Source organism: Hypanus sabinus, chromosome 16, assembly GCF_030144855.1.
Source record: "Hypanus sabinus isolate sHypSab1 chromosome 16, sHypSab1.hap1, whole genome shotgun sequence".
In the NCBI taxonomy this organism is placed as follows: Eukaryota; Metazoa; Chordata; class Chondrichthyes; order Myliobatiformes; family Dasyatidae; genus Hypanus; species Hypanus sabinus.
Window position 1 is genome coordinate 11030401 of NC_082721.1, and position 25033 is coordinate 11055433.

Sequence of the window (25033 nt, forward strand, 5' to 3'; positions counted from 1 at the left end):
AAGAACAAGCCTGTGGAGCACGCAGAGCACTAATGTGCAGCACCAGCCTCTAGTTACTGTTATAGACCACAAGGAGTGCTATCACAAGAAAACAGCATTCATCATAAGACCACAAAATATAGGCCATTTGGTCCATAGAATCTGCTCCACCATTTCATCATGGTTGGTCCAGTCCCGTCTCAGCTCCAATCTCCTGTCTTATAGACAATAGACAATAGGTGCAGAAGTAGACCATTTGGCCCCTCGAGTCTGCACCGCCATTCTGAGATCATGGCTGATCATTCACTATCAATACCCAGTCCCTGCTTTGTCCCCATATCCCTTGATTCCCCTATCCGTCAGATATCTATCTAGCTCCTTCTTGAAAGCATCCAGAGAATTGGCCTCCACCGTCTTCCGAGGCAGTGCATTCCACACCTCCACAACTCTCTGGGAGAAGAAGCTCTTCCTCAACTCTGTTTTAAATAACTGACCTCTTATTCTCAATCCATGCCCGCTGGTACTGGACTCTCCCAACATCTGGAACATATTTCCTGCCTCAATCCTATCAAATCCTTTAATTATCTTAAACGTTTCAATCAGATCCCCTCTCAATCTCCTCAATTCCAGCGTGTACAAGCCCAATCTCTCCAATCTCTCTGTGTAAGACAGCCCTGCCATCCCAGGAATCAACCTAGTGAATCTACGCTGCACCTCCTCAATTGCCAGAATGTCCTTCCTTAAACCTGGAGACCAAAACTGTACACAATATTCCAGGTGTGGTCTCACCAGGGCCCTGTACAAATGCAAAAGGACATCCTTGCTCTTGTATTTAATTCCCCTTGTAACAAAGGCCAACATTCCATTTGCCCTCTTCACTGCCTGTTGCACTTGCTCATTCACCTTCATTGACTGAACTAGGACTCCTAGGTCTCTTTGCATTTCTCCCTTACCTAACTCTACACCATTCAGACAATACTCTGCCCTCTTGTTCCTGCTTCCAAAGTGGATAACTTCACATTTATTCACATTGAATGACATCTGCCAAGTATCTGCCCACTCACCCAGCCTATCCAAGTCTCCCTGTATTCTCCTAACGTCCTCTTTGCATGTCACACTGCCACCCAGTTTAATATCGTCAGCAAACTTACTGATATAGTTTTCAATGCCCTCATCTAAATCATTGACATAAATCGTAAAGAGCTGTGGTCCCAATACAGAGCCCTGTGGTACCCCACTAGTCACCTCCAGCCAGTCCGAGAAACACCCATTCACTGCTACTCTTTGCTTTCTATCTGCCAACCAGTTTTCTATCCATGTTGAAACCCTGGCCCCAATGCCATGAGCTCTGATTTTACTCACCAATCTCCTATGTGGCACCTTATCGAATGCCTTCTAAAAATCTAGGTATACAACATCCACTGGCTTACCCTCGTCTAACATCCTTGTTACACCCTCAAAAAACTCCAACAGATTAGTCAAGCATGATTTTCCCTTGGTAAATCCATGCTGGCTCGGCCTAATCCTATTTCTGCCATCTAGATGTGCCACTATTTCGTCCTTAATAATGGACTCAAGCATCTTCCCCACAACTGACGTTAGGCTAACAGGGCGATAGTTCTCCGTTTTCTCCTTCTGAAAAGTGGGATAACATTAGCCACTCTCCAATCTTCAGGAACTGATCCTGAATCTAAGGAACATTGAAAAATGATTACCAATGCATCCGCAATTTCCTGAGCCACCTCTTTTAGAACCCTCGGATGCAGACCATCTGGACCCAGGGATTTATTAGCCTTCAGTCCTACCAGTCTACTCATCACAGTTTCTTTCCTAATGTCAATCTGTCTCAATTCCTCTGATATCTTATGACCCTGGCCCATCCATACATCTGGGAGATTGCTTGTGTCCTCCCTGGTGAAGACAGATCTAAAGTACGCATTAAATTCTGTTGCCATTTCCCTGTTTCCCATAACAATTTCTCCCAATTCATTCTTCAAGGGGCCAACATTGTTCTTAACTATCTTCTTTCTCTTCACATAGCTAAAAAAGCTTTTGCTATCTTCCTTTATATTCCTGGCTAGACTGAGCTCATATCTGATTTTTTCTCTCCATATTGCTTTTTTAGTTAAGATCTGCTGTTCCTTAAAACTTTCCCAATCATCTGTATTCCCTCTCATCTTAGCCCTGTCATACTTTTTTTTCTTTAATGCTATACAATCTCTGACTTCCTTTGTCAACCACTGTGGCCCCTTCCCCCTCTTTGAATCCTTCCTTCTCATTGGAATGAACTGCTTTTGCATCTTTTGTATTATGCCCAAGAATATCTGCCACTGCTGATCCACTGTCTTTCCTGCCAGGGCATCCGCCCATTTAACTTTGGCCAGCTCTTCCCTCATGGCTCTGTAGTCTCCTTTATTTAATTGCAACACTGACACCTCTGATCTGCCCTTATCCCTCTCAAATTGTAGATAAAAACTTATCATGTTATGATCACTACTTCCTAATGGCTCCTTTACTTCAAGATCACTTATCAATTCCTGTTCATCACACATCACCAAGTCCAAAATAGCCTCGTTCCTGGTTGGCTCAAGCACAAGCTGTTCCAAAAATACATCCCTTAGACACCACAAACTCCCTATCCTGGGGTCCAGCACCTACCTGATTCTCCCAGTTCACCTGCATGTTGAAATCTCCCATAACGACTACATTACCTTTAGCACATGCTAATGTTAACTCCCTAATCAACTTGTACCCAATATCCACGCTACTGTTTGGGGGCCTGTACACAACACCCATTAGGGTCTTTTTACCCTTACTGTTCCTCAGCTCAATCCACACAGACTCTACTTCCCCTGTTCCCCTGTCTTCTCCCTGTACCCCTTCATGCCCTGACTAATCAAGAATCAATCAACCTCTGCCTGAAATATACCCAGTGACTTGGCCTTCACAGCCGCCTGTGGCAACAAATTCCACAGATTCACTACCCTCTGGCTAAAGAAATTCCTCCTCATCTCCATTGTAAATGGACATCCCTCTATTCTGAGGCTGTGCCCTCTGGTCTTAGCCTCCCCCACCATAGGAAACAACCACATTCCCTCTATCGAGGCCTTTCAATATATTTCAATAAAAATCCCCCCCTTTGAACACTCCTCATATGGTAAGCCTTTCAATCCCAGAATCATTTTCATGAACCTCCCTTGAACCCTGTATCACATCCTTTAACAGCTTGGAACAGGTCTTTTGGTGCACCAGTTTCATAAACCCATATTTACACATGCTACATTAACCTAATTTTATTTTTCCCACATTTCTACTCACTGTACAATTAGAACATAGAACCATAGAACACTGTACAGCCCCTTCTATCCACAATGTTGTGCCAATCCTTTAACCAACTCCAAGATCAAGCTAACCCTTCCCTCCCACATAGCCCTCCATTTTTCTTTCTGTAAAGAAAGTGGTTCTGCAAGTTATGTAAAGTACAGGTAATTTACAGTGGGCATTTAATCTTTTAAACTACCAATTAACCAAAGCATTTCTGGGAAATGGGAGGAAACGGGAGCATCTGGAGGAAGTCCAACAGTCACGAGGACAATGTGCAAACTCCACACAGACGGCACAGGAAGCCAGGATTCAACCCAAACTCAGGTCACTGGAGCTGAGACAGCAGCTCAGCTAGCTGCAAGCACGATGCTATGCAGGTACATGTGAATAGATTTATCTATCACACATACATCAAAACATACAGTGAAATGCACTGTTTGCATTAACAACCAACACACCTAAGCAACACAAACAAATTGCTGGAGGAACTCAGCAGGTCAGGCATTCTCTATGGAAATGATAAACAGTTGCAGTTTCGGGCTGAGACCATTCCTCAGGACGTAAGGATGTACAGGGGCAGCTACACCTGTAAAAAAAACCTTTAAATTACCAAAGGGAAGTAAGTTTTGGATGTTATTCCTTTTCCAAATTCAATGACTTTCATCATCAGCCCAATTCTTAGTTTGTCTCCTGGTCCTGTTAACAGCGCAAACTGAAGACCTTAACTTTCATTGTTCCTTGTAAATGTCTTGTTATTGCTGCTGTTAAAGTTTAGAAAACTAGAGTAATGGCTGGAAATGTTGTTCAGCACTGTAACACTCACTACATCTTCTGATGCAGCAGGACTGCCAGTTGCTGTTTCTAGTGCATCTGGGGAAACTGCTCACACATGCCCCCTTGTGCACGTAATAAGGAACTACAACAATGGTGCGAATGAGATATTTTAGCTTCAGGTGCTGTTGCGTATATGATGCCGAAGGGTGGAAACGAACTGTTTAGGAAAAAAGGTAGAATATACAGAATTGAAAAAGGCCATTCTGACCATCTAGTACAGGCTACTGTTTATATTCCATGGGTATACTTCAAAATACATCCAAGATATGCCTACTTAAGCAATACACACAAATGCCTTCTTACATTGCTTCAGAAATATTAAGTTTTTTTCAGATTTATTATAAGGCTTCAAAAATGCTGCATACTACTGTAAAATGGGTGGTTGAGTGGAGATGCTTCTCTACCAAAGGAGGTGAAAGGCTCTCCTTCCCAATGCTAGCCTGCAAGACACATTTAAGCAAGGTGTAGTACCTGTTTAGCCCCCTCCACCCGGATCAGGGTGGCATGAAGCCATGGGAGCAGCTGGTACATATCACAATATCACAAATCCTGGTTATGCAACCACTGATTTTTCAGGCAGACAATCTCTGAGGAATATTGATAATAGTTGGGGTCACCCATCTTGTAAAGACACTGTCCAGAAGAAGGCATTGGCCAACAAATTCCGTCGAAAAATCTGCAAAGAACAATCATGATTGTAGAAAGGCCACGATCGCCCAAATCATATGATACAGCACATAACAAATGAAGCTCCAATCCAGGCAGCATCCTCATTAACCACCTCTGCAGCCTTCTGTGGCTTCCAAATCCTTCTCATAATGCAACAACCAGAGCTGCCCAATCCTCCAAGTGTAGCCCCACCAAACTTTTATACAGCTGCAATACGTTTCGCTAACTTTTATCTGCCAAATCTTGACAGTGAAGGCAAGTATGCTTTCTTCACGACTTCTGCTACTTTCAGGGGACTATATTAAGATCCCTCTGTAGATCGATGCTCCCAAGGGTCCCGTCAATTACTGTTGTAGTGACTCTCAAAAGTACAACAGACGACATTTATTAGAATTAAACCACATTTGTCATTTCTTCAGATTTCTAACTGATGTGACAACATGGTGTATTTACAGCTTCCCTCCACAACTCCAATTAAATGAGAAATGAGAACAGTGAATAGTGATGGCAAAAGCAAATGTTATCTGTTGTAACCAGAGAAGACAATCCTAAAAAATAGCATCTTCCATCACATGTATCATCAACTTGCCTTGTGATACCAAGGTCTCCTCCATTAACTTGCTACATATTTACTCATATCCATGACAAGTTCTCTAACAATCCCAGAATGTTGACAGTCCATTTCCCTTCATAGACGCTACCTGGCACACTATAAATGCCTCCAGCATCTTGTTTGCTGTTCCAGGTTCCAGCATCCACAGTCACTTGGGTCTTCAAATTATGCCTTGCCATGCACTCATTGCCTATAAAAAGTATTCACCCCATTTAAGAGTTTTCATGTTTTACAACATTATATTTAATTTGGCTTTTTTGACACTGATCAACAGAAAACTCTTGTATCAAAGTGAAAACAAATTTCTATAAATTGGTCTAAATTTATTTTGATTATTAAACATAAAAGAATTGGCTGCATAATTACTCAGCCCCTTCAAGTCAGTATTTAGTAGATGCACTCAAGGCAGTAATTACAGCCCTGATTCTGTATGGATAGATGTCTTTCAGCTTTGTATGTCTGGACACTGCAATTTCCCCCCGTTCTTCTTCCTCTGAATGAATGATCATTCATTCAGAATGCTCAAACTCTGTCAGGGGATCGTGAGTGAACAGCCCTTTTCAAGTCCAGCCATAAATTCTCAAATAGGATTGAGGTCTGGACTCACCATAACATTAACTTTGTTGTTATTTGGCCAATCCTGCTTTGACTTGATGCTTGGGGTCATTGTCTTGCTGGAAAACAAATCTCCCAAGTCGCAGTTCTCTTGCAGACTGCATCAGGTTTTCCTCCAGGATTTCCCTGCATTCATTTTACTCCCTACCTTCACAAGCCTTCCAGGGCCTGCTGTAGTGAAGCATCTCAACAGCATGATGCAGGCACCACCATGCTTCATAGTAGGGATGGTGTGTTTTTGATGATGTATGGTGTTTAGCTTATGCCAAATATAGCATTTAGTCTGATGACCAAAAAGTTCAATTTTAGTTTCATCAAATCATAGGCCTTCTTCCAGCTGACTTCAGAGTCTCTCACGTGCCTTCTGGCAACTCTAGCTGAGACTTCATGTGAGTGTTTTCAACAGTGGCTTTCTCTTTGCCACTCTCCCATAAAGTTGCGACTGGTGAAGCACCCGGACAACAGTTGTTGCACGCTCAGTCTCTCCCATCTCAGCCACTGAAGCTTGCAACTCCTCCAGAGTTTTTATAAGTCTTTTGGTGGCCTCACTCACTAGTCCCCTTCTTGTATGATCACTCAGTTTTTGAGAGCAGCCTGCACTTGGCAGATTTACAGCTGTGTCATATTCTTTTCATTTCTTGATGATTGACTTAATATCCAAGGGATATTCAGTGACTTGAAAATGTTTTTGTATCCATTTCTTGACTTATGCTTTTCAATAACCTTTTCACGGAGTTATTGGAGTGTTCTTTTGTCTTCATGGTGTAGTTTTCGCCAGGATACTGACTCACCAGCAGTTGGGTATTCCAGATACAGATGTATTTTTACTACAATTGAAAACCTTTATTGCACAGAGGTGATCTCTGTTTAATTATGTGACTTCTAAAATCAATAGGCTGCACCAGTGATGATTTGGTGTCATATTAAAGGGGGGGGGTGAATACTTATACATTCAATTTTTTTATGTTTTATATATGTAATTAATTTATCTCACTTTGTAGAGATTTGTTCAGTGTCAAAAAAAAAGCCAAATTAAATCCACTGATTCAATGCTGTAAAATAGTAAAACATGAAAACTTCCAAGGATGGTGAATACTTTTTATAGGCACTATACAAAGAGTCTATTTAGAAGTTTAGCAGGCTTAATATTCTTGGAAGTATGCTGGGTTGTGCTTCTTCTGTGGTGTTTAGTTAAGAAGCAACAGCTTTCAAATTTCTCCACACAATCAGAGCTTTATAGGACATTGATAGAGCATTTGGTAAACAGAATGTGACAAATTATTGCAGCAAGTTAAAACTAATTAATATTACCCATTCCTACTATCCGATATCTTGTTCCTCAAGAACTTATCCTCCAGACCTCCAAAAGCTCTGCATACGTGTGCCTGCAAGTTTTCTGCAGCTCATATACTGATCACCCAAATTCCAAACCTTAAGAAAATACAAAGCTAAATGTTTTGGAAAGTTTATTTAAAAAGAACCAACAAATGACAAGACACACAGTTATAGAACTAACTGAAAGAGCATCCTTTGCACGTTAGCACAAAACAGTAACTTGAAGTTTTCAAGGTTTCCCCTCAGCCTTCTGTTTTCATGCCTAGAACAAAGTGGGAGAGATTATTAAACCCGTTCCTGTATATTTCACCAGCTTGACTTGTTAGTTAAATAATAAGACACAGAATAATCTTCCAATAGAAGACAATGTGAAAGGAATATTATAGCCTGTTGACAAATGATTGAATTAGTATGACAAGTTCCAAATTAGGCAAACAGAAAATAAGATGCAAAAACATTTATGTTAGCATGCAACAGTTTCTTACAACCAGCACAGGAAGCAGCTCCACAAGTGAAACTCAGCAACAAATGTAACTTTAAAAAAGGCTGTTTCACTATCAGATACAGCTCCATTGCTTGTTCAACCATAATTCTACTTTTCAAAGTCTAGGAAGTCTCAAAGTCTTGTTGGAGCCACTAAAATACAAGTACTAACAACAGGTCCTCAATGATGCACAACATCCATTCCAGAAGCCTTATCTGACTTGCCTTTCCAGTGTGCCCTGGAATCTCTGACATGATAGACAACTGCCACATACTTGCCCTGCAAGATATCTCAGAATGTTGATCTGGAGAATTTTCAATTTCTCATGGTCAGATCCAGGAGCAGAATTAGGCCATTTGGCTCAATGAGTCTACTCTGCCATTTCATTGTCCCTCTCTACCCCAATCTCCTGTTTTCTCCTCGTATTTCTTCCTGCCCTGACTAATCAAGAACTTATCAACCTTTGCCTTAAATACACACAATGACTTGGCCTCTACAGCTGCCTGCAGCAATAAAGACCTGCAGAGACCTCTAGAACCTGCTACAGAGTCTGTCCATGTGTCACTATAAGAAAAACATTAAACAAGAATGATGTTCAGGGAAGGACACCATGGTGGAAACCACTGCACTCCCAGAAAAATATTGGTGCATGTCTCCAGATATTCCACATTTCTGCAAAAATGTTCCACAGGCAGATGAGGCAAAAGCTGAAGTTTTGGACAGAAATGCACACCACTATTTTTGGAGGAAAAAGGGCACTGCACACCAACACTAAAAACTCATCCCAACTGTGAAGGAGCATTATGGTTTGGAGCTTCTATGCTACCTGAGGGTCTGGACAGCTTGCAATCATTGAGGAAACAGTGAAAATTGTATTAAGACATTTTAAAGGAGAATGTCAGGGTAGCAGTCCATCACCTGAAGCAATAGAGACTGGATGATGCAACAAGACAATGATCCAAAACACAATTGTAAATCAACAACAGAATTTTTTAAAAAGGAAGAAAATTCATGTTTTGGAATAGCAAAGCTAGAGTCAGAGTTCAGACCTTAACCCATTTGAGGTGCCGTAGCATGACCTGAAGCCTGAAGAGGATTGTTTATGCAAGGTATCCCAGAAATATTGATGAAATGAGACAGGTTTGTATGGAGGAATGGTCTAAATGGTCCTCCACACCATTGTGCAAGTCTGATCAGCAGCTACAGGAAACGTTTGGTGGAGGTTACTGCTGCTTAAAGGAGATTCTACCAGTTATTAAATACAAGGGTTCGCATACTTTTTCCAGCCTGACTGTGAATGATAAAACAACGTCTTCGATAAAAACATGAAAAGTACAAATGTTTGTGTGTTATTAGTTTAGGCAGATTGCGTTTGTCTACTATCGTGACTTAGGTGGAAATCAGACCACACTTTATAGTAATTAATGCAGAAAACTAGGTAATTGCAGAGGGTTCCCACTCTCAGTCCACAATAGAAACCCATTTCAGAATCAAGTTTATCATCACTCATGTTATGAAATTTGTTTTTTTTTGTGGCAGCAATTCATTAAATTACTACAGTACTGTGCAAAAGTCTGAGGCACTCTATATACATATACATTTCTAAGATTTTTGCATGGTACTATAGATCTACCAATCTATTCATTATGTGCTGCATTTTTGCCAACAAACACAACCTGTACAAGGGGTGCAAAGAACAGGTGAAACAAATTAGGAGGTAAATATTTGCTAAAAATACCTACGAGATGTCTCACTGTACTAGTCTGTAGGTGATGTACCTTCCTGCAGTCTCACTAGGTCTTATAATCTTCACCACCTATGAAAGGGGGAAAACAGTACACATTTACCATCCAGCAAGCAGTACAAAACAAATTTTAAAAATCAATAATGGTATGTTTGCAACAAACCTGCCCTCTTTTCAATCCAAAGTATCGTGCCACTGGATCACCTGCTTGTATTCTTGGCAACTGGCTCTCCTTTAACTTGCTAGTTCATATTATTAAGGTATTCAATGGTTACAGAGCAACAAGTCAGCTTGTCATAAACATTTTGCTCCAGTATTCAATATTCATTGCATTATAAATTTTAATTAGATTTAAACAAAGTAAGGACTGTGGCGACCCATTTCCTGGCACATCCGAACCGGCTCACAATTAGATAGCCTACGGGGGTTTGCGAGCACAGAGCTTTGGAGCCTCTGCGCCACGGGGGCAGGTTGAGGGAGGCTTAAAAGTGAGGCTGAGGATTTCGAATAAAGTTTTTTCCTTCGACTGCAGTTACCGACTCCATGTCGTAATTTTAGCGCTGCATGTAGCACACCGCTACAATTGGTGACCCCGACAGTCCAAACGATTTTTGGACCAGAAATGACCGACGCCGCCTCTGTTCATGCGGTTTCGTTGAAACTGCTGGGTTTCTGGACACAGCGACCGAACCTATGGTTCCAGCAAGCCGAAGCCCAATTCCACGTTTGCCGGATCACCTCAGAAGACACCCGCTACTACTACGTGGTGAGCTCCCTTGACCAGGACACAGCGGCCCAGGTCGCGGAGTTCGTACAGTCGCCCCCGGAAGACGGCAAGTACACGGAATTCAAAGCCCTGCTCCTCAGGACTTTCAGACTCTCAGGGCGTGAGCGGGCTGCCCGTTTACTGCACCTGGATGGCTTGGGCGACAGACCTCCTTCAGCTTTAATGAATGAGATGTTGTCTCTTGCCGACGGACACACACCCTGCCTCATGTTTGAGCAGGCATTCCTGGAGCAGCTGCCCGAGGACATACGCCTGCTGCTGTCCGACGCGGATTTCAGTGACCCCCGGAAGGTGGCAGCCCGGGCGGACTTGCTGTGGAACGCCAAAAAGGTGAGCGGGGCGTCCATCGCACAGATCTCCCAGCCACGCTCCCAGCAGCAAACCAGTCCAGGCCCGGCCGCAGAGCCCGCCAACCCCCGGCCCAATGAACACTGGTGCTTCTACCACCAGCGGTGGGGCGCAGAAGCCCGCCGTTGTCGCCCGCCCTGCAAGTTCCCGGGAACGCCAGGGCCAGCCGCCGCTGATGGCTACGGCGGCTGGCCATCGGGATAGCCTCCTGTATGTGTGGGATAGAAGGTCGGGACGCCGGTTTTTGGTCGATACTGGGGCTGAGATCAGCGTTTTACCTCCGACGAGTTACGACACCCGCAGCAGGGCACCGGGTCCCCCCCGAGGGCCGTGAATGGCAGCACAGTAAGGACCTATGGCACCCGTCAGGTGCAGCTACAGTTCGGCTCCAGCCAGTTCACGTGGGACTTCACACTGGCCGCCGTAGCCCAACCACTTCTGGGTGCGGATTTTTTGCGGGCTCGCAGCCTACTGGTCGACCTGCCCAGGAAGAGACTGGTACACGCCGAGACCTTTCAGACGTTCTCCCTGGGTGCAGCCCAGTTGCCAGCCCCTCACCTCGGCTCCATCACGCTGTCCGACAACGACTTCACCAGGGTCCTGGCGGATTTCCCATCGGTTCTGGCACCGCAGTTCACAGCGGCCATGCCCAGACACGGCGTACAGCACCACATCCCGACCCAGGGACCACCCCTCCACGCCCGCGCTCGGCAGCTTCCCCCGGACAAGCTCCGACTGGCGAAGGAGGAGTTCCAGAGGATGGAGGAATTGGGGATCATCCGGCGGTCCGACAGTCCATGGGCCTCCCCCCTGCACATGGTGCCCAAAGCGATGGGAGGCTGGAGACCGTGCAGCGACTACCGCAGGCTGAACGAGGCTACCACACCGGACCGCTACCCTGTGCCGCACATTCAGGACTTTGCAGCAAACCTGCACGGCGCACGGATCTTCTCCAAGGTAGACCTCGTCCGAGGGTACCATCAAATCCCGATGCATCCTGACGACGTCCCCAAAACGGCTCTCATCACCCCGTTTGGCCTTTTCGAGTTCCTCCGCATGCTGTTTGGCCTGAAGAATGCCGCACAGACGTTCCAGCGGTTAATGGACGCGGTGGGACGGGACCTGGACTTCGCGTTCATCTATTTGGATGACATCCTCATAGCCAGCAGCAGTCGTCAGGAGCATCTGTCCCACCTCCGTCAACTCTGCGCCCGACTGAGTGAGTACGGTCTTACAATCAACCCCGCCAAATGCCAGTTCGGACTCGATACCATTGACTTCCTGGGCCACAGGATTACTAAAGATGGGGCAACCCCTCTGCCCGCTAAGGTAGATGCGGTCCGCCACTTTCCCCGACCCACCACAATCAAAGGCCTTCAGGAATTCGTAGGTATGGTCAATTTCTACCGCCGCTTCCTCCCTTCAGCTGCCCGGATCATGCGCCCCCTGTTCGCCCTGATGTCGGGTCCGAGCAAGGACATTACCTGGGACGAGGAGTCTGCCGCCGCTTTCGTTCAAACGAAGGAAGCTTTGGTGAACGCCGCAATGCTAGTACATCCCAGAATGGACGCCCCTACCGCCCTCACAGTGGACGCATCTAACACGGCAGTCGGTGGGGTGCTGGAGCAACTCATCGCAGGTCGCTGGCAACCACTGGCGTTTTTCAGCAAACACCTGCGGCCACCCGAGCTCAAGTACAGTGCTTTTGACCGGGAACTGTTGGCGCTCTACCTGGCAATCCGGCATTTCAGGTACTTCCTAGAAGGTCGGCCCTTCACCGCGTACCTTTGCGTTTACAAAAGCGTCCGACCCCTGGTCGTCCCGCCAGCAATGCCACCTGTCCTACATCTCTGAATACACGACGGATGTCCGGCACGTCTCGGGTAAGGACAATGTCGTGGCGGATGCGCTCTCTCGCCCTACCGTTCATGCCCTTTCCCAAGGGGTAGACTTTGAGGCACTGGCAGAGGTGCAGCAGGCGGATGAGGAGATTCCGAGTTACAGAACCACAGTCTCCGGTTTGCAGCTCCAGGACCTCCCCGTGGGCCCGGGAGAGAGGACCCTACTCTGTGACGTCGCCACCGGCCAGCCCCGTCCCGTCGTCCCGACAGCCTGGCGGCGACGTGTTTTCGACTCCATTCATAACTTGGTGCATCCCTCCATCCGGACAACTGTCCGGATGGTTTCCAGCAGGTTCGTTTGGCACGGACTCCGCAAACAGGTCAGTGAATGGGCCAAAACGTGCATGCACTGCCTGACGGCCAAGGTGCAGCGGCACACCAAAGCCCCACCGCAGCAGTTCCATCCCACCCACCGGCGTTTCGACCACATTCATGTGGATATCGTGGGCCCCCTGCCAGTGTCGCGCGGAGCGCGGCACCTCCTGACTATCGTGGACCGGTTCACAAGATGGCCAGAGGCGGTCCCGCTCACCGACACCACCTCCGAATCTTGCGCCCGAGCCCTGATCGCCACCTGGATATCTCGCTTTGGTGTACCGGCCCACATTACCTCCGACAGAGGCGCCCAGTTCACCTCCAGCCTGTGGTCAGCTATGGCCAGCCTTTTGGGGACTCACTGCACCACACCACTGCCTACCACCCACAGTCGAACGGGCTAGTGGAGCGTTTCCACTGTCACCTGAAGTCGGCCCTCATGGCCCGCCTGCGAGGAGCCAACTGGGCGGACTAGCTTCCCTGGGTCCTACTCGGCATCCGCACAGCGCCCAAGGACGACCTGCACGCCTCGTCGGCCGAGTTGGTATACGGCGCACCCCTGGTCGTCCCCGGGGAGTTCCTACCAGCCCCACGGGGGCAAGAGGAAGATCCCGCAGCAGTCCTGGGCAGACTACGCGAGAAGCTCGGTAACCTGGCCCCCATACCCACTTCACAGCACGGGCGGCACCCGACCTGCGTACCCAAAGACCTACAGAACTGTAAGTTTGTGTTTGTACGAAGGGGCGGGCATCGGCCACCGCTGCAGCGGACATACAAGGGGCCGTTTATGGTGCTCCGGAACACCGGGTCCACGTTCGTGCTGGACGTTGGGGGGAAAGAGGAAGTTTTCACGGTGGACCGCCTCAAACCGGCCCATGTGGACCTGGCGCAACCGGCCGAGTTTCCGGCACCTCGGCGCAGAGGCCGACCTCCCAAGCAGGTTCTGGCCCAGACTGTGGACATTGGGGGGGTGTATCGCCGGTTCTGAGGGGGGGGGGGGGGGGTTATGTGGCGACCCATTTCCTGGCACATCTGAACCGACTCACAATTAGATAGCCTACGGGGGTTTGCGAGCACAGAGCTTTGGAGCCTTGGCGCCACGGGGGGCAGGTTGAGGGAGGCTTAAAAGTGAGGCTGAAGTTTTCGAATAAAGTTTTTTCCTTCGACTGCAGTTACCGACTCCGTGTCGTAATTTTAGCGCTGCGTGTAGCACACCGCTACAGGACTGTATTTAAGTCTATATTAAATACCTGTCAGCCTGACATCGGTGGTGGGGAAGATGCTAGAGTTCATTATTAAAGATGAAATAGTAGCATATCTAGATAGCAGTGATAGGATTGGGCTGAGCCAGCATGGATTTACCAAGGGTAAATCATGCTTGACTAATCTGTCGGAGTTTTTCGAGGATGTAACTAGGAAGTTAGACGGGGGAGATCCAGTGGATGCAGTGTACCTCGATTTTCAGAAGGCATTTGATAAGGTCCCACATAGGAGATTGGTGGGTAAAATCAAAGCTCATGGCATTGGGTGGGGGGGAAGACATTGACATGGATAGAAAACTGGTTGGCAGATAGAAAGCAAAGGGTAGCGGTGAATGGGTGTTTCTCGGAATGGCAGGTGGTGACTTGTGGGGTGCCACAGGGCTCGATATTGGGACCACAGCTATTTACGACTTACGTCAACGATTTAGATGAAGGCATTGAGAATAACATCAGCAAATTTGCTGATGATACTAAGCTAGGTGGTAGTGTGACATGTGATGAGGATGTTAGGAGAATTCAGGGTGACTTGGATAGGCTGGGTGAGTGGGCAGATACTTGGCCGATGACGTTTAATGTGAATAAGTGTGAGGTTATCCACTTTAGGAGGGAGTAAGAACAGGAAGGCAGATTATTATCTGAACGGTGTAGAGTTAGGTAAGGGAGAAATACAAAGAGATCTAAGAGTCCTTGTTCATCAGTCACTGAAGGTGAATGAGCAAGTGCAGCAGGCAGTGAGGAAGGCTAATGGAATGTTGGACTTTATTACAAAGGGAATTGAGTACAAGAGCAAGGAAATCCTTTTGCATTTGTACAGAGCCCTGGTGAGACCACACCTGGAGTATTGTGTACAGTTTGGTCTCCAGGATTAAGGAAGGACATCCTGGCTGTAGAGGAAGTGCAGCGTAGATTCACGAGGTTAATTCCTGGGATGTCTGGACTGTCTTATGCAGAGAGGTTAAGAGAGACTGGGCTTGTACATGCTGGAATTAAGGAGATTGAGAGGGGATCTGATTGAAACATATGAGATTATCAAGGGATTGGACAAGAGGCAGGAAATATGTTCCAGATGCTGGGAGAGTCCAGTACCAGAGGGCATGGTTTGAGAATAAGGGGTAGGTCATTTAGGACAGAGTTAAGGAAAAACTACTTCTCCCAGAGAGTTGTGGGAGTGTGGAATGCACTGCCTCAGAAGGTAGTGGAGGCCAATTCTCTAGATGCTTTCAAGAAGGAGCTAGATAGGTATCTTGTGGATAGGGGAATCAAGGGATATGGGGACAAGGCAGGAACCGGGTATTGATAGTAGATGATCAGCCATGATCTCAGAATGGCGGTGCAGGCTCGAAGGACCGAATGGTCTACTTCTGCACCTATTGTCTATTATTAATATCTTGATAATAGCCAACTAGGTTAGATTTATATCTAGTTTTGCTGAAGTCCTGCACAAAAAATGAGAAATATTTTCCACTCATAACCTCAAGATTCAACCTTGATGGAAAGGATCTGTAGGCACAACTTTTCAGAACAAGGGGGTTTGGTAAATTCAGCAAGAAATGTGCTGCAACTTAATCTCTTAACAATTTTATATCAAGTTTAATAAATGAAATGCCTTATGTGTTTAGTGGAAGTGATTTAAAACCAAAGTAAACTAACTAGTTGAGAAAAAGGTATATTACAAAATACAAATGGTTTGCAAACTATAAGGGATAGTGAGCAAATAGAGATTCTGAGTAAGGAGGGGTGTGCAGTCAAAATGCTGAAGATTCAGTTTTTATAGTCACCTAGTTTTCTGTAGCAGGTATCACCATTTGAATCTGGCTATTTTATATGTCAGTTGTTATCACCGGAATTTTTGTTCTCTCTCGTCTGAGTACAAGATAACCACAGCTGCTTTTTCCTTCACTTTTTGCTTTCTCATCTCATCTTTCTTGTTCATTTTCTGCTCTTGTAGCACCTAATAAAGTAACTAAGCAATAAGTTTTACGCCCCACTCTTAACTTCCAAAGAACCTTTAGATCACAAAAGTATTAGCTCAATGGCAAGACCCAAAGTGTACAGAATATAAATAATATTTTAGACAAGCTTAATTTGTCAAGAGTTGTGTGCATGAGGTGATGAGGCTAAAAGAGAATTGAGATGCAATGGGTGTACAGGAATTCTAGCACAAAAAGATTAAAAAGCACTGTATAAACCAGACCTCCTTTGACTGTCATATTGAAGAATCTGGAAATACCAAATGTACTAAATGTTTAACTAAGCATACAGAACGGAAAGAAATAGATGCCGTCCTGATTATAAACATCCAAATGTTGATTCACTGCCTGATAATAAACTACTTGTTTGTTTTTTTTTAAATGAAGCAACACCAGTATAACTGATGGCTGTTTTCATGGGTTGAAATGAGGAAAACCGCTCACTTTTGGGACCTCAATGATCCAAGCTATAAGACGCTACGTGGAAATCAAATGAGCAAAGATCTTGGCATAGCTTCTGCTGATGTGCAATCATTTGTCAATACCTAAGAATGCAAGTTTTTGGACAGGGTAACCAGGGCAGTGATGAGTGTGCATGGTTGAAAGTGGAGAGGCAGAGATGGGGTGGTGGATGGAGAGAAGTGAAGAAAATTTACTAACTTCGAAAAGCTTTGAGTTTCAATATCTAGAATGCTGCAGGTTACACCCCAACAGCCTCAGAGAAAATCTTAGCCAAGGAGTAGTGCACTGCAATGACTAAAGGTATTCCTCCAGAATATAACAGAAACTTCAGAGTTTATAATAAGGTTGAGAAACTGTACATAAATATGACAGAATTACTTTGATGCAAGTAGGATAAATGTGAAAAAGCACTTAAGTTGTAGAAAGACAGTTCAAATTACCCAACTAATTTTGGTTTAAAAAGTATTTAGTTATGCTAAAGCACAACATACAGAAAGGGTATTGCTGAACTACTGACATATTAAACATTTTGTAAAAGGATACTATCGTGCCAGCAGCTCTGTTACTTCCTCTTTAGTCATCACAATGTGCTCTGGAACAAGCTATGGAACAGAATTATATTCAATTAATGGGTCAACACTTCAGATCGTCTGAGTTCTTCAAAAGTATTCCCTACTACTTACAAATTGCAGAAAAAGAAAACAAAAACTTGGATCAGTGAAAATCACAATAAACGTTAGCTCTGTTGCACTTAAAAATCAAGGTTTAAACCATTAAAACTGACAGCTGTTCCAAATTTATCTTTATGGTGGTCAGGTACAGTGTTGAATTATTAACAAATTGATAATTAACAGGAACAAGGTTTAATTCCACAAAATAAGCAATTCAACATTATCAAAATGATCCTCACAAATTATACAACTTTAAAAAATCTAATAAAGAACACCATACTTCTCTGAATAGATTTTTAAAGATTTAAAAAAATTAAACCTATTGCGTTAAAGGCTGTCAAATGATTTGCATGTGACTACTTGTTGAGATTTCTATGATGGTGTTTCTAATCCAAAGAATTCTTTTCCAAAAGGAGATCCTTCCAAACTTACCTCATGTTCTGTAATGTTAATTAGAAGTTCTTGTTGCAGAAACTGCTCAAGGATATACTTTGGAGCCATGTCAACCAGAGACTGCAAAAAAAAAACACAAAATAGACTTGTTACAACTCAACGTAGAAGAACTTACACACATACTTTACTGCCAAAGCATAATTTTTCTTACTATGCATGCCACCTATGCTTCAAGCAGATCAATCACTAAAATCTCTTCTTCTGGAAAGGGTCACCAGTTGCTTCCTAATTCTATGAAACTTTGTATTCTTACATAAAGGGATCCAAGCAACATATTTGAAGCCGACATTGACCTATTTTTCCCCTTTAGTAAGTGGGAAGAGGATCTGTATCCTTGTTGTCCTTCATGACATACTATAAGTTGGCCCATTATGAGTATGAGAAACATAGCACCATCTACAACATTTTGCTGCAGCTTTAATTCATTGTGTTTTTGCCTTGAATAGATATTAAACATCCAGATTAAACGATCAGGCAGAATTGGAATTTGTTCTCTTACACACAAATTCAATCACAGCAAAGTATTTTCACACTGTACTCAGTTTCTTTTCCATTATTCCTTTTACACAATTGATAATTACCATTTAAAGAAGAAAAACAATAAGTTTCACAACATTGTGGGCCAAAGGCCTGTACTGTGCTCTCCTGTTCTATGTTTCTATAACATATACACGTTGCAACTTCGTACCTGTTTTGCTAACGGTGTCATCCCCTGTTGTATCACAATGATGGCTCTAGTAATATTTTCTTCCTGCATGCGTTGACAGTACATCTTTATAGTTTTAATTCCAACTTTTGGCTCCTCTGTATATAAAATAAAGTCAATGTTAACATTAACTGAGTACTTGAGTACAAACACATCATTATTGATAGGAAGAATTGCTTCAAGAAGCTAATATGTAACTGCTTATAGCAAGTCTGGGAAATACAAAGAAAGCCAAATTAGTATAGTTTTAAAGTTTCAGTGAAATACTACGATTTTTACAATACGTACCTCATGTTTCCATCCCAACAAGCATATTTTTAAAATAAAGTGAGAAACTTTAGTTACATTTTAAAGTACAGAAATGAATACATGTGTCATAATTCACAAGGCTGAAATAGGAATTGGACTTCTTTATCAGTCAGTAAGGATCTCCACCACCCAGGCCATGCTCTTTTCTCTCTGCTGCCATCAGTTAGAAGGTGAAAGTGCCTCAGGACTCTCACTACCAGATTCAAGAACAGTTACTAACCCTTAACCATCATGCTCTTGAACAACTGGGATAACTACACTCATTTAATAAAGCTTTTATCTTATTCCATGCTTATTATTTATTGCTATTTACTTGCATCTGCATAGTTTGTCGTCCATTGATCCTGCTTACAGTTGCTGTTCTACAGCAGGATCAACCAGAGTAGGTCTCACACAGTGAACGTAGGGCACTGAGGAGTGCAGTAGAACAAAGGGATCTGGGAACACAGATCCATAATTTAATAAAAGTAGCTTCACAAGTAGATAGGGCTTCATATTACCTTTTTAAACAAGGGAACTACATTTGCCATTCTCCAGTCCTCCAGCACTTCCCCTGTAGCCAAAGAGGATTCAAAGATCATAGCTAATGCGCCAGCGATCTCTTCTCTCAATTCCCACAACAACCTGGGGTGTATCATATCCGGCCCTGGGAATTTATCAGTCTTTATGTTTTTAAAGATCCAGCACTTCTTCTTCCATAATCTCCACATTGTCCAGCACACAGGCCTGCTCTATTTCAACCTCACCCTGATCAAGATCCTTTTCACGTGAATACTGAAGCAAAATATTCATTTAGGACCTCCCCAACCTCCTCCATCTCCAGGCACATGTTGCCCTCTTATCCTTTAGCGGTCCCACCTTCGTTCTCGTCATCCTCCTGTTCTTCACATACGCATAGAACGCCTTGGGGTTCTCCTTAATCCTACATGCCAAGGCCTTCTCATGCCCCCTTCGAGCTCTCCTTCCTTTAGCTCCTTCCTGGCTACCCTATATTTCTCATGATTCCCTCCTACTTCTTACATCTAACATATGCTTCCTTTTTCCTCTTGACGAGTTGCCTCATGTGCTTCGTCAGCTGCTGTTCCCTTTTCCTACTATTTTTTCCTTGCCTCAGTGGAACAAACCTATCCTGAACCCAGCTCAAGTGGTCCCTAAACTTCTCCCACATTACTTCTGTGCTTTCCCCTTTGAACATCTGTTTCCAATTTACTCTTGCTAGTTCCTGCCTCATCCCTTCAAAGTCAGCTGTTCCCCAGTTAAGCACTTTACTATTTTGTCTGATTTTATCCCTTTCCATAGCTATGCTGAAGCTGAGGGAGTTGTGGTCACTCTCACCAAAATGCTCCCCCACCAAGAGGTCTGTCACCTGACCAGGTTCATTACCCAGAACTAGATCCAGTATGGCCTCTCCTCTCGTCAGCCAGTCCACATACTGTGGTAGGAATCCTTCCTGAACACACCTGACAAATTCAGCCCCATCTATCCCCCTTGCACTCAGGAGGTGCCAGTCAACATGAGGGAAATTGAAATCACCTTTAACTACTACCCTGTATTTTGAACACCATTCTAAAATCCACTTATCTGCTCCTCGGTGTCCCGAGGGCTATTTGGGGGCCTATGGACTACTCCCAGCACAGTGATCAACCCCTTCCTATTTCTGACTTCCACCCAGACTGACTCAGTGGACACTCCCTCTGCAGCGTCCTCCCTTTCTATAGCCGTGATATTACCCCTGACTAGCAATGCCACTCCCCCCTCTTTTCTACCTCCCATCCTATACCTTTTAAAACATCTGAACCCCAGGATCTGCATCATCCAATCCGGCCCTTCCTCCAACCAAGTTTCATTAATGGCCACAACACTGTAGTTTCACGTACTAATCCATGTTCTAAGTTCATTCTCCTTGTTCCTAATACTCCTAGCATTGAAATAGACACATTTCAGCCCCTTTAACAGGCTACAATTATGTTCTGTCCCCTGCCTGTCCTTCCTCATCAACTCAGAACTCTTAGCATCATGACCTTGTCCTTCTACCTAAATCCCTGCACTCACATTCTGATTCCCACCCCCCGGCAAATTAATTAAAACCCTCCCCAACAGCTCTATCAAACCTGCCCACCAGGATATTGGTCCCCGAGATTCAAGTGCAAACTGTCCTTTTTGTACAGGTCACACCCGCCCCAAAAGAGGTCCCAATGATCTAGAAATCTGAATCTCTGACCCCTGCTCCATTCCCTCAGCCATGCATTTATCCTCCACCTCATTCTATTCCTATTCTCATTGTCGCGTGGCACAGGCAGTAATCCCGAGATTACTACCTTTGAGGTCCTGCTTTTCAACTTCCTTCCCAACTCCCTGTAGTCTTCTTTCAGGACCTCTTCCCTTTTCCTACCTATGTCATTGGTACCAACATGTACCACAACCTCTGGCTGTTCTCCCTCCCACAGTAGGATATCTTGGACGCGATCAGAAACATCCCAGACCCTGGCACCTGGGAGGCGTCCACAGAATCGCCTGTCTGACCCCCTGACTATAGAGTACCCTATCACTACTGCCTTCCTCTTCCTTTCCCTACACTTCTGAGCCACAGAGCCAGACCCTGTGCCAGAGGCACGGCCACAGTCACTTCCACCAGGTAGGTTGTTCCCCCACCCAACAGAACTCAAACAGGAGTACTTATTGCCCCGGAGTGACCACCTGCCTGTAACTCCTCTGTCACCTCCTCACTCTCCCTGACCAGGCGAAGGTCATTGAGTTGCTGCTCCAGTTCCCTAACACGGTCCTTTAGGAGTTGCATCTTGATGCACTGGGTGCAAATGTGGCCCTCCGGGACACCGGGAGACTCCAGGACCTCCCCACATCTGACACCAACCACAGAAAACCGGCTTCAAATACATACTACTTCCTTTTGCAATCAACAACAGCCTCGCCTCGTCCCGTTACTGCCAAAGCCCGTTGAGCCAAAGCCCTTTCACTCTGTTGCCTCTCACTCCACTGCCCACTGGATATGGCTGCCTTCTTTTTAAACTGTTTGCACTCAACTGGCTGACATCACGCGCCTGCGCGGTCTGGCCTCTCTCTTCCCCCAAGAACTCAAAATGTCTTCCCGCTGGAAATTCCGCAGGTGCTCCAAGGATCCTCTTATCTGAGCCAAACTGCCATTCTTAGATAGGAGCTCAAAGTTCAAACTCTAGATTTTACAGATTTGTGATTCTACAGAATAATAAGCCTGTATGTGGGTTATCTCAACCCAAAGAAGGACAGAAAGCTCAGTTTGTTTAATTGTCAATTACCATACATGAATACAGCCAAATTGAAACAGTGTTACTCCAGGGCAAACATGCAAAACACAGTACCAAGACACACATACAGCACAAGGGACACATAGAACATATTACTGTCACACAAAAAGTAGTCCAAGACCCTGAGTTTATGAATGTTGCAGCAATCTGCAATCCAACGCAAGACTGATTATCTTCTGCCGAGTGAACACTGGGGCAGCACTGTCTGGTGGTGTGCACCGACTCCATCGCTTCCCTCCTGAGTGGCTATGACAGACGACACTGCAGCTTGAGGCCTGGTCCTTGTTACAACCAAGGCCACGCAGCTTTCCATGAAGCTGCCTTTACAGCGCCAGTATCCTGTTACATTCAATTATGCTTGCGTAACTACGTAATGACTTATGCGTCAACCAATAGACATAGGTTAACAACAAATTTACTTCCCATAGCATTGACAGGATGGAGCTAGTGGTTACAAGTAATTCTCTACTAGACCCAGAGGCAAAAAGTAAAACAATAAATAATTTAGTTTACCTGGAAAAAAAACGAACATCTGATCAGTGGGATCATCATTATGAGCAACAAGCACAGTTAGGTCTGATCGGCGTGGCCTTCCTTCACTAGGCTTATCTCCAAACTGGCCTCGAAATTCATCCAATGTCTGATCCAATTCATCTTGTGTCACTAAATATCCACGATCATGGCAAAGCTGGAAATGACAAAGATTAACTACTCATTAATGGACTCTTACTTCCGATATCACCTCATAATAATCCCAAAAGTAATGATGCTTAGTGTAAATCTAAGTACATACATAAATAAAAAGTGTTTGCTCCTTACAATCTATGAGAGTTTAGAATCCAACTGCAATTTTAGCAGCTTGGGTTGCTAACATGCACTTACAAGTGTAGGTCAGTACGAGGAAATCAGTACGATTTTACTCCCATCAGTTGAATAATTTCTCCCACACTCCCCCTCTCTCATTTCATTCCCCATTCTAAATCTCCTTACACCTGCTCTTCTCACCTGCCCAACACCTCCATTTGGTGTCCCACATCCTTCCCTTTCTCCCATGGTCCACTCTCCACTCCTCACAGATTCTTTTTTCTTCAGCCCTTTACCTCTTCCACCTATCATCTTCTTACTTCATCCCCTCCCCCACACACCTCTTACCTCACTGGTTTCACCTGATGTTTGCTAGATTGTCCTCCCCCACCTTATCCTGGCTTCTTCCCCCAAACCTTTAGTCCTGATGAAGGTTTTTGGCCCAAAACATTGACTATTTTTTTCCCCTCCATAGATGCTGCCTGACCTGCTGAGTTCCTCCAGCATGCTGTGCATGTTGCTCAACATGGATAAAAGTTGGATGAACATGCAAAAGTTGGCAAGAGGTTTATAGAGCACAATCCAGTGAGTGGAGGAGTGTGACAGGGCAAGTTCAACTATCAATACTCCCTCCCCATATAGATACCAAAGGCTGTAGCTATCAGCTGGAAATATTCAGGTCAGTCAGCATCTGTGAGATCCAGAAATATACAAGTAGTCCAGGTACAACCTACAGATGGTGATTTTATGGGCAAGAAAGGTACAGGTTTTCAGAGCCCTACCAGGTACACCATCATGGTTCACTCTTCTTCCCCTCTGCCATCTGATTTCTGAATGGACAATGAATCCATGAATTCTACCTCACTATCTTTTCATCTCTTTTATGCCCTATTTAATTTAGTTTTTATTACATACTTCCTGCATTTTACAGTTGTTGTTATTATATTTTGTAATGTACTGCTGCCGCAAAATAACAGTTTTCACAACAGATGCCAGTGATGTTAAACTGATTCTGAGGGTCAGGGGGAACAGACTATAAATACTGGAACCGGAGTAACACACAAAGTGCGGCCACGGTTGATCTCTAACTGAAGCGTCAACTATCAATTTCCCTCCACAGATGCTGCTCGACCCGCTGATTTCCTCCAACACTTTGCATGTACAAGCTGCATCTAGGTAGACATAGTTGGCCCTTTTTCACCATTCCTGTATTTGACAACATTTTCGTCTCTGACGAAAGGTGAGTCAGTACCTCTCCCCGCATTCGCTACCGGAACATTGTCAGTACTGTGTCCCTATCAACATCCGCAGCCTGCACTGGCTCCTCAGCCAACCAACTGCGGGCCTTGAGGCCAAGGGAGCGGCGGTTACTTGTAGTGGGTGCTGACCAACACCCTCAGTCAAGGAAAACACGCGTAGAATGAGGCGGACACGCCAGAGGCGCCACTCCTCACCTGCATGATCGTCTTGCGGACCTTCCACAGACGGTAGGTCTCCTCCTCATCGTCCATGTTGCCGCCGGCACTGCCGCACAGACGCAAAACAGCGCTAGCGCCTGCGCACCTGCTTTGTGACGTCAACGTCGACCTCCTTGTCGTCGCGCAGACTCAGAGGCCGATCGGCTCCGGAGCGCTCTGACTGTGACGTGGGTCGCCGGGCCCGTCCAACCGCCGCGCAGACTCAGAGCATGCGCAGGCGCAGTGTATAGCCCGCCGGTACTTGCGCATGCGTGCTGGTTGAGACGAGGTGCTTGCAAAATGTGATGAAATTAGGGATATGTTGTCTGTAGTGTTTTATAATCGATAGGGTGGTAAAGACTGTGTAGGTATATTTGCTTTCATCCGGTGATACAGTGAGTATAAGAGTCGAGAAGTCCTGTTGAGTTTTGGTTGGGCCACATGAAGGTTGAAGTTCTGATGTGGCCCCACTACATGAGCGATTTGGGGGAGAGATTCAGGAGATTTAGCCTCGACTGCAGAATGTTACATAGAACATAGAACAGTACAGCACAAGAACAGGCCGTTTGGCCCACAATGTTGTGCTGAACCAATTCAATTGGTCATCAAATGCCCAACTACACATCCCTTTAGCCTATACAATGTCCAAATTCTTCAATTTCCTGTACATTATTAACTCCAGGGAGAAT

The 25033-nt window shown here is 45.0% G+C and overlaps 1 protein-coding gene across 2 annotated transcripts; it reads right to left on the minus strand.

Moving 5' to 3' along the window:
- Positions 1–7485: 7485 nt before the first annotated feature.
- Positions 7486–24473, minus strand: LOC132406009 (DNA-directed RNA polymerases I, II, and III subunit RPABC1). 2 transcript variants are annotated; one of them, XM_059991127.1, is made up of 8 exons: positions 24342–24473; positions 22597–22771; positions 18455–18570; positions 17746–17826; positions 17186–17244; positions 9761–9839; positions 9596–9669; positions 7486–7631 (listed from the first exon to the last, which is right to left on the minus strand). In XM_059991127.1, the coding sequence occupies exons 1-7, from the start codon at positions 24396–24398 to the stop codon at positions 9604–9606; spliced, it is 633 nt and encodes a 210-aa protein (XP_059847110.1). In that variant the 5' UTR covers positions 24399–24473; the 3' UTR covers positions 7486–7631; positions 9596–9603. The 2 variants fall into 2 exon arrangements, with proteins under 2 accessions (XP_059847110.1, XP_059847111.1); XM_059991128.1 differs by having other exon boundaries at positions 9592–9669.
- Positions 24474–25033: the final 560 nt, after the last annotated feature.

Excerpts from the sequence above, each read along its gene's own strand:
- LOC132406009 (XM_059991127.1), bottom strand. The coding sequence starts at position 24,398 with ATGGACGATGAGGAGGAGACCTACCGTCTGTGGAAGGTCCGCAAGACG. Across the intron at positions 18,571-22,596 it reads GATGTTCGTTTTTTTTCCAG|AGGAGCCAAAAGTTGGAATT; the intron begins GTAAACTAAATT and ends TTTTATATACAG. Across the intron at positions 9,840-17,185 it reads ACAGAGCTGCTGGCACGATA|CAAGTTAAAGGAGAGCCAGT; the intron begins GTATCCTTTTAC and ends AATATGAACTAG.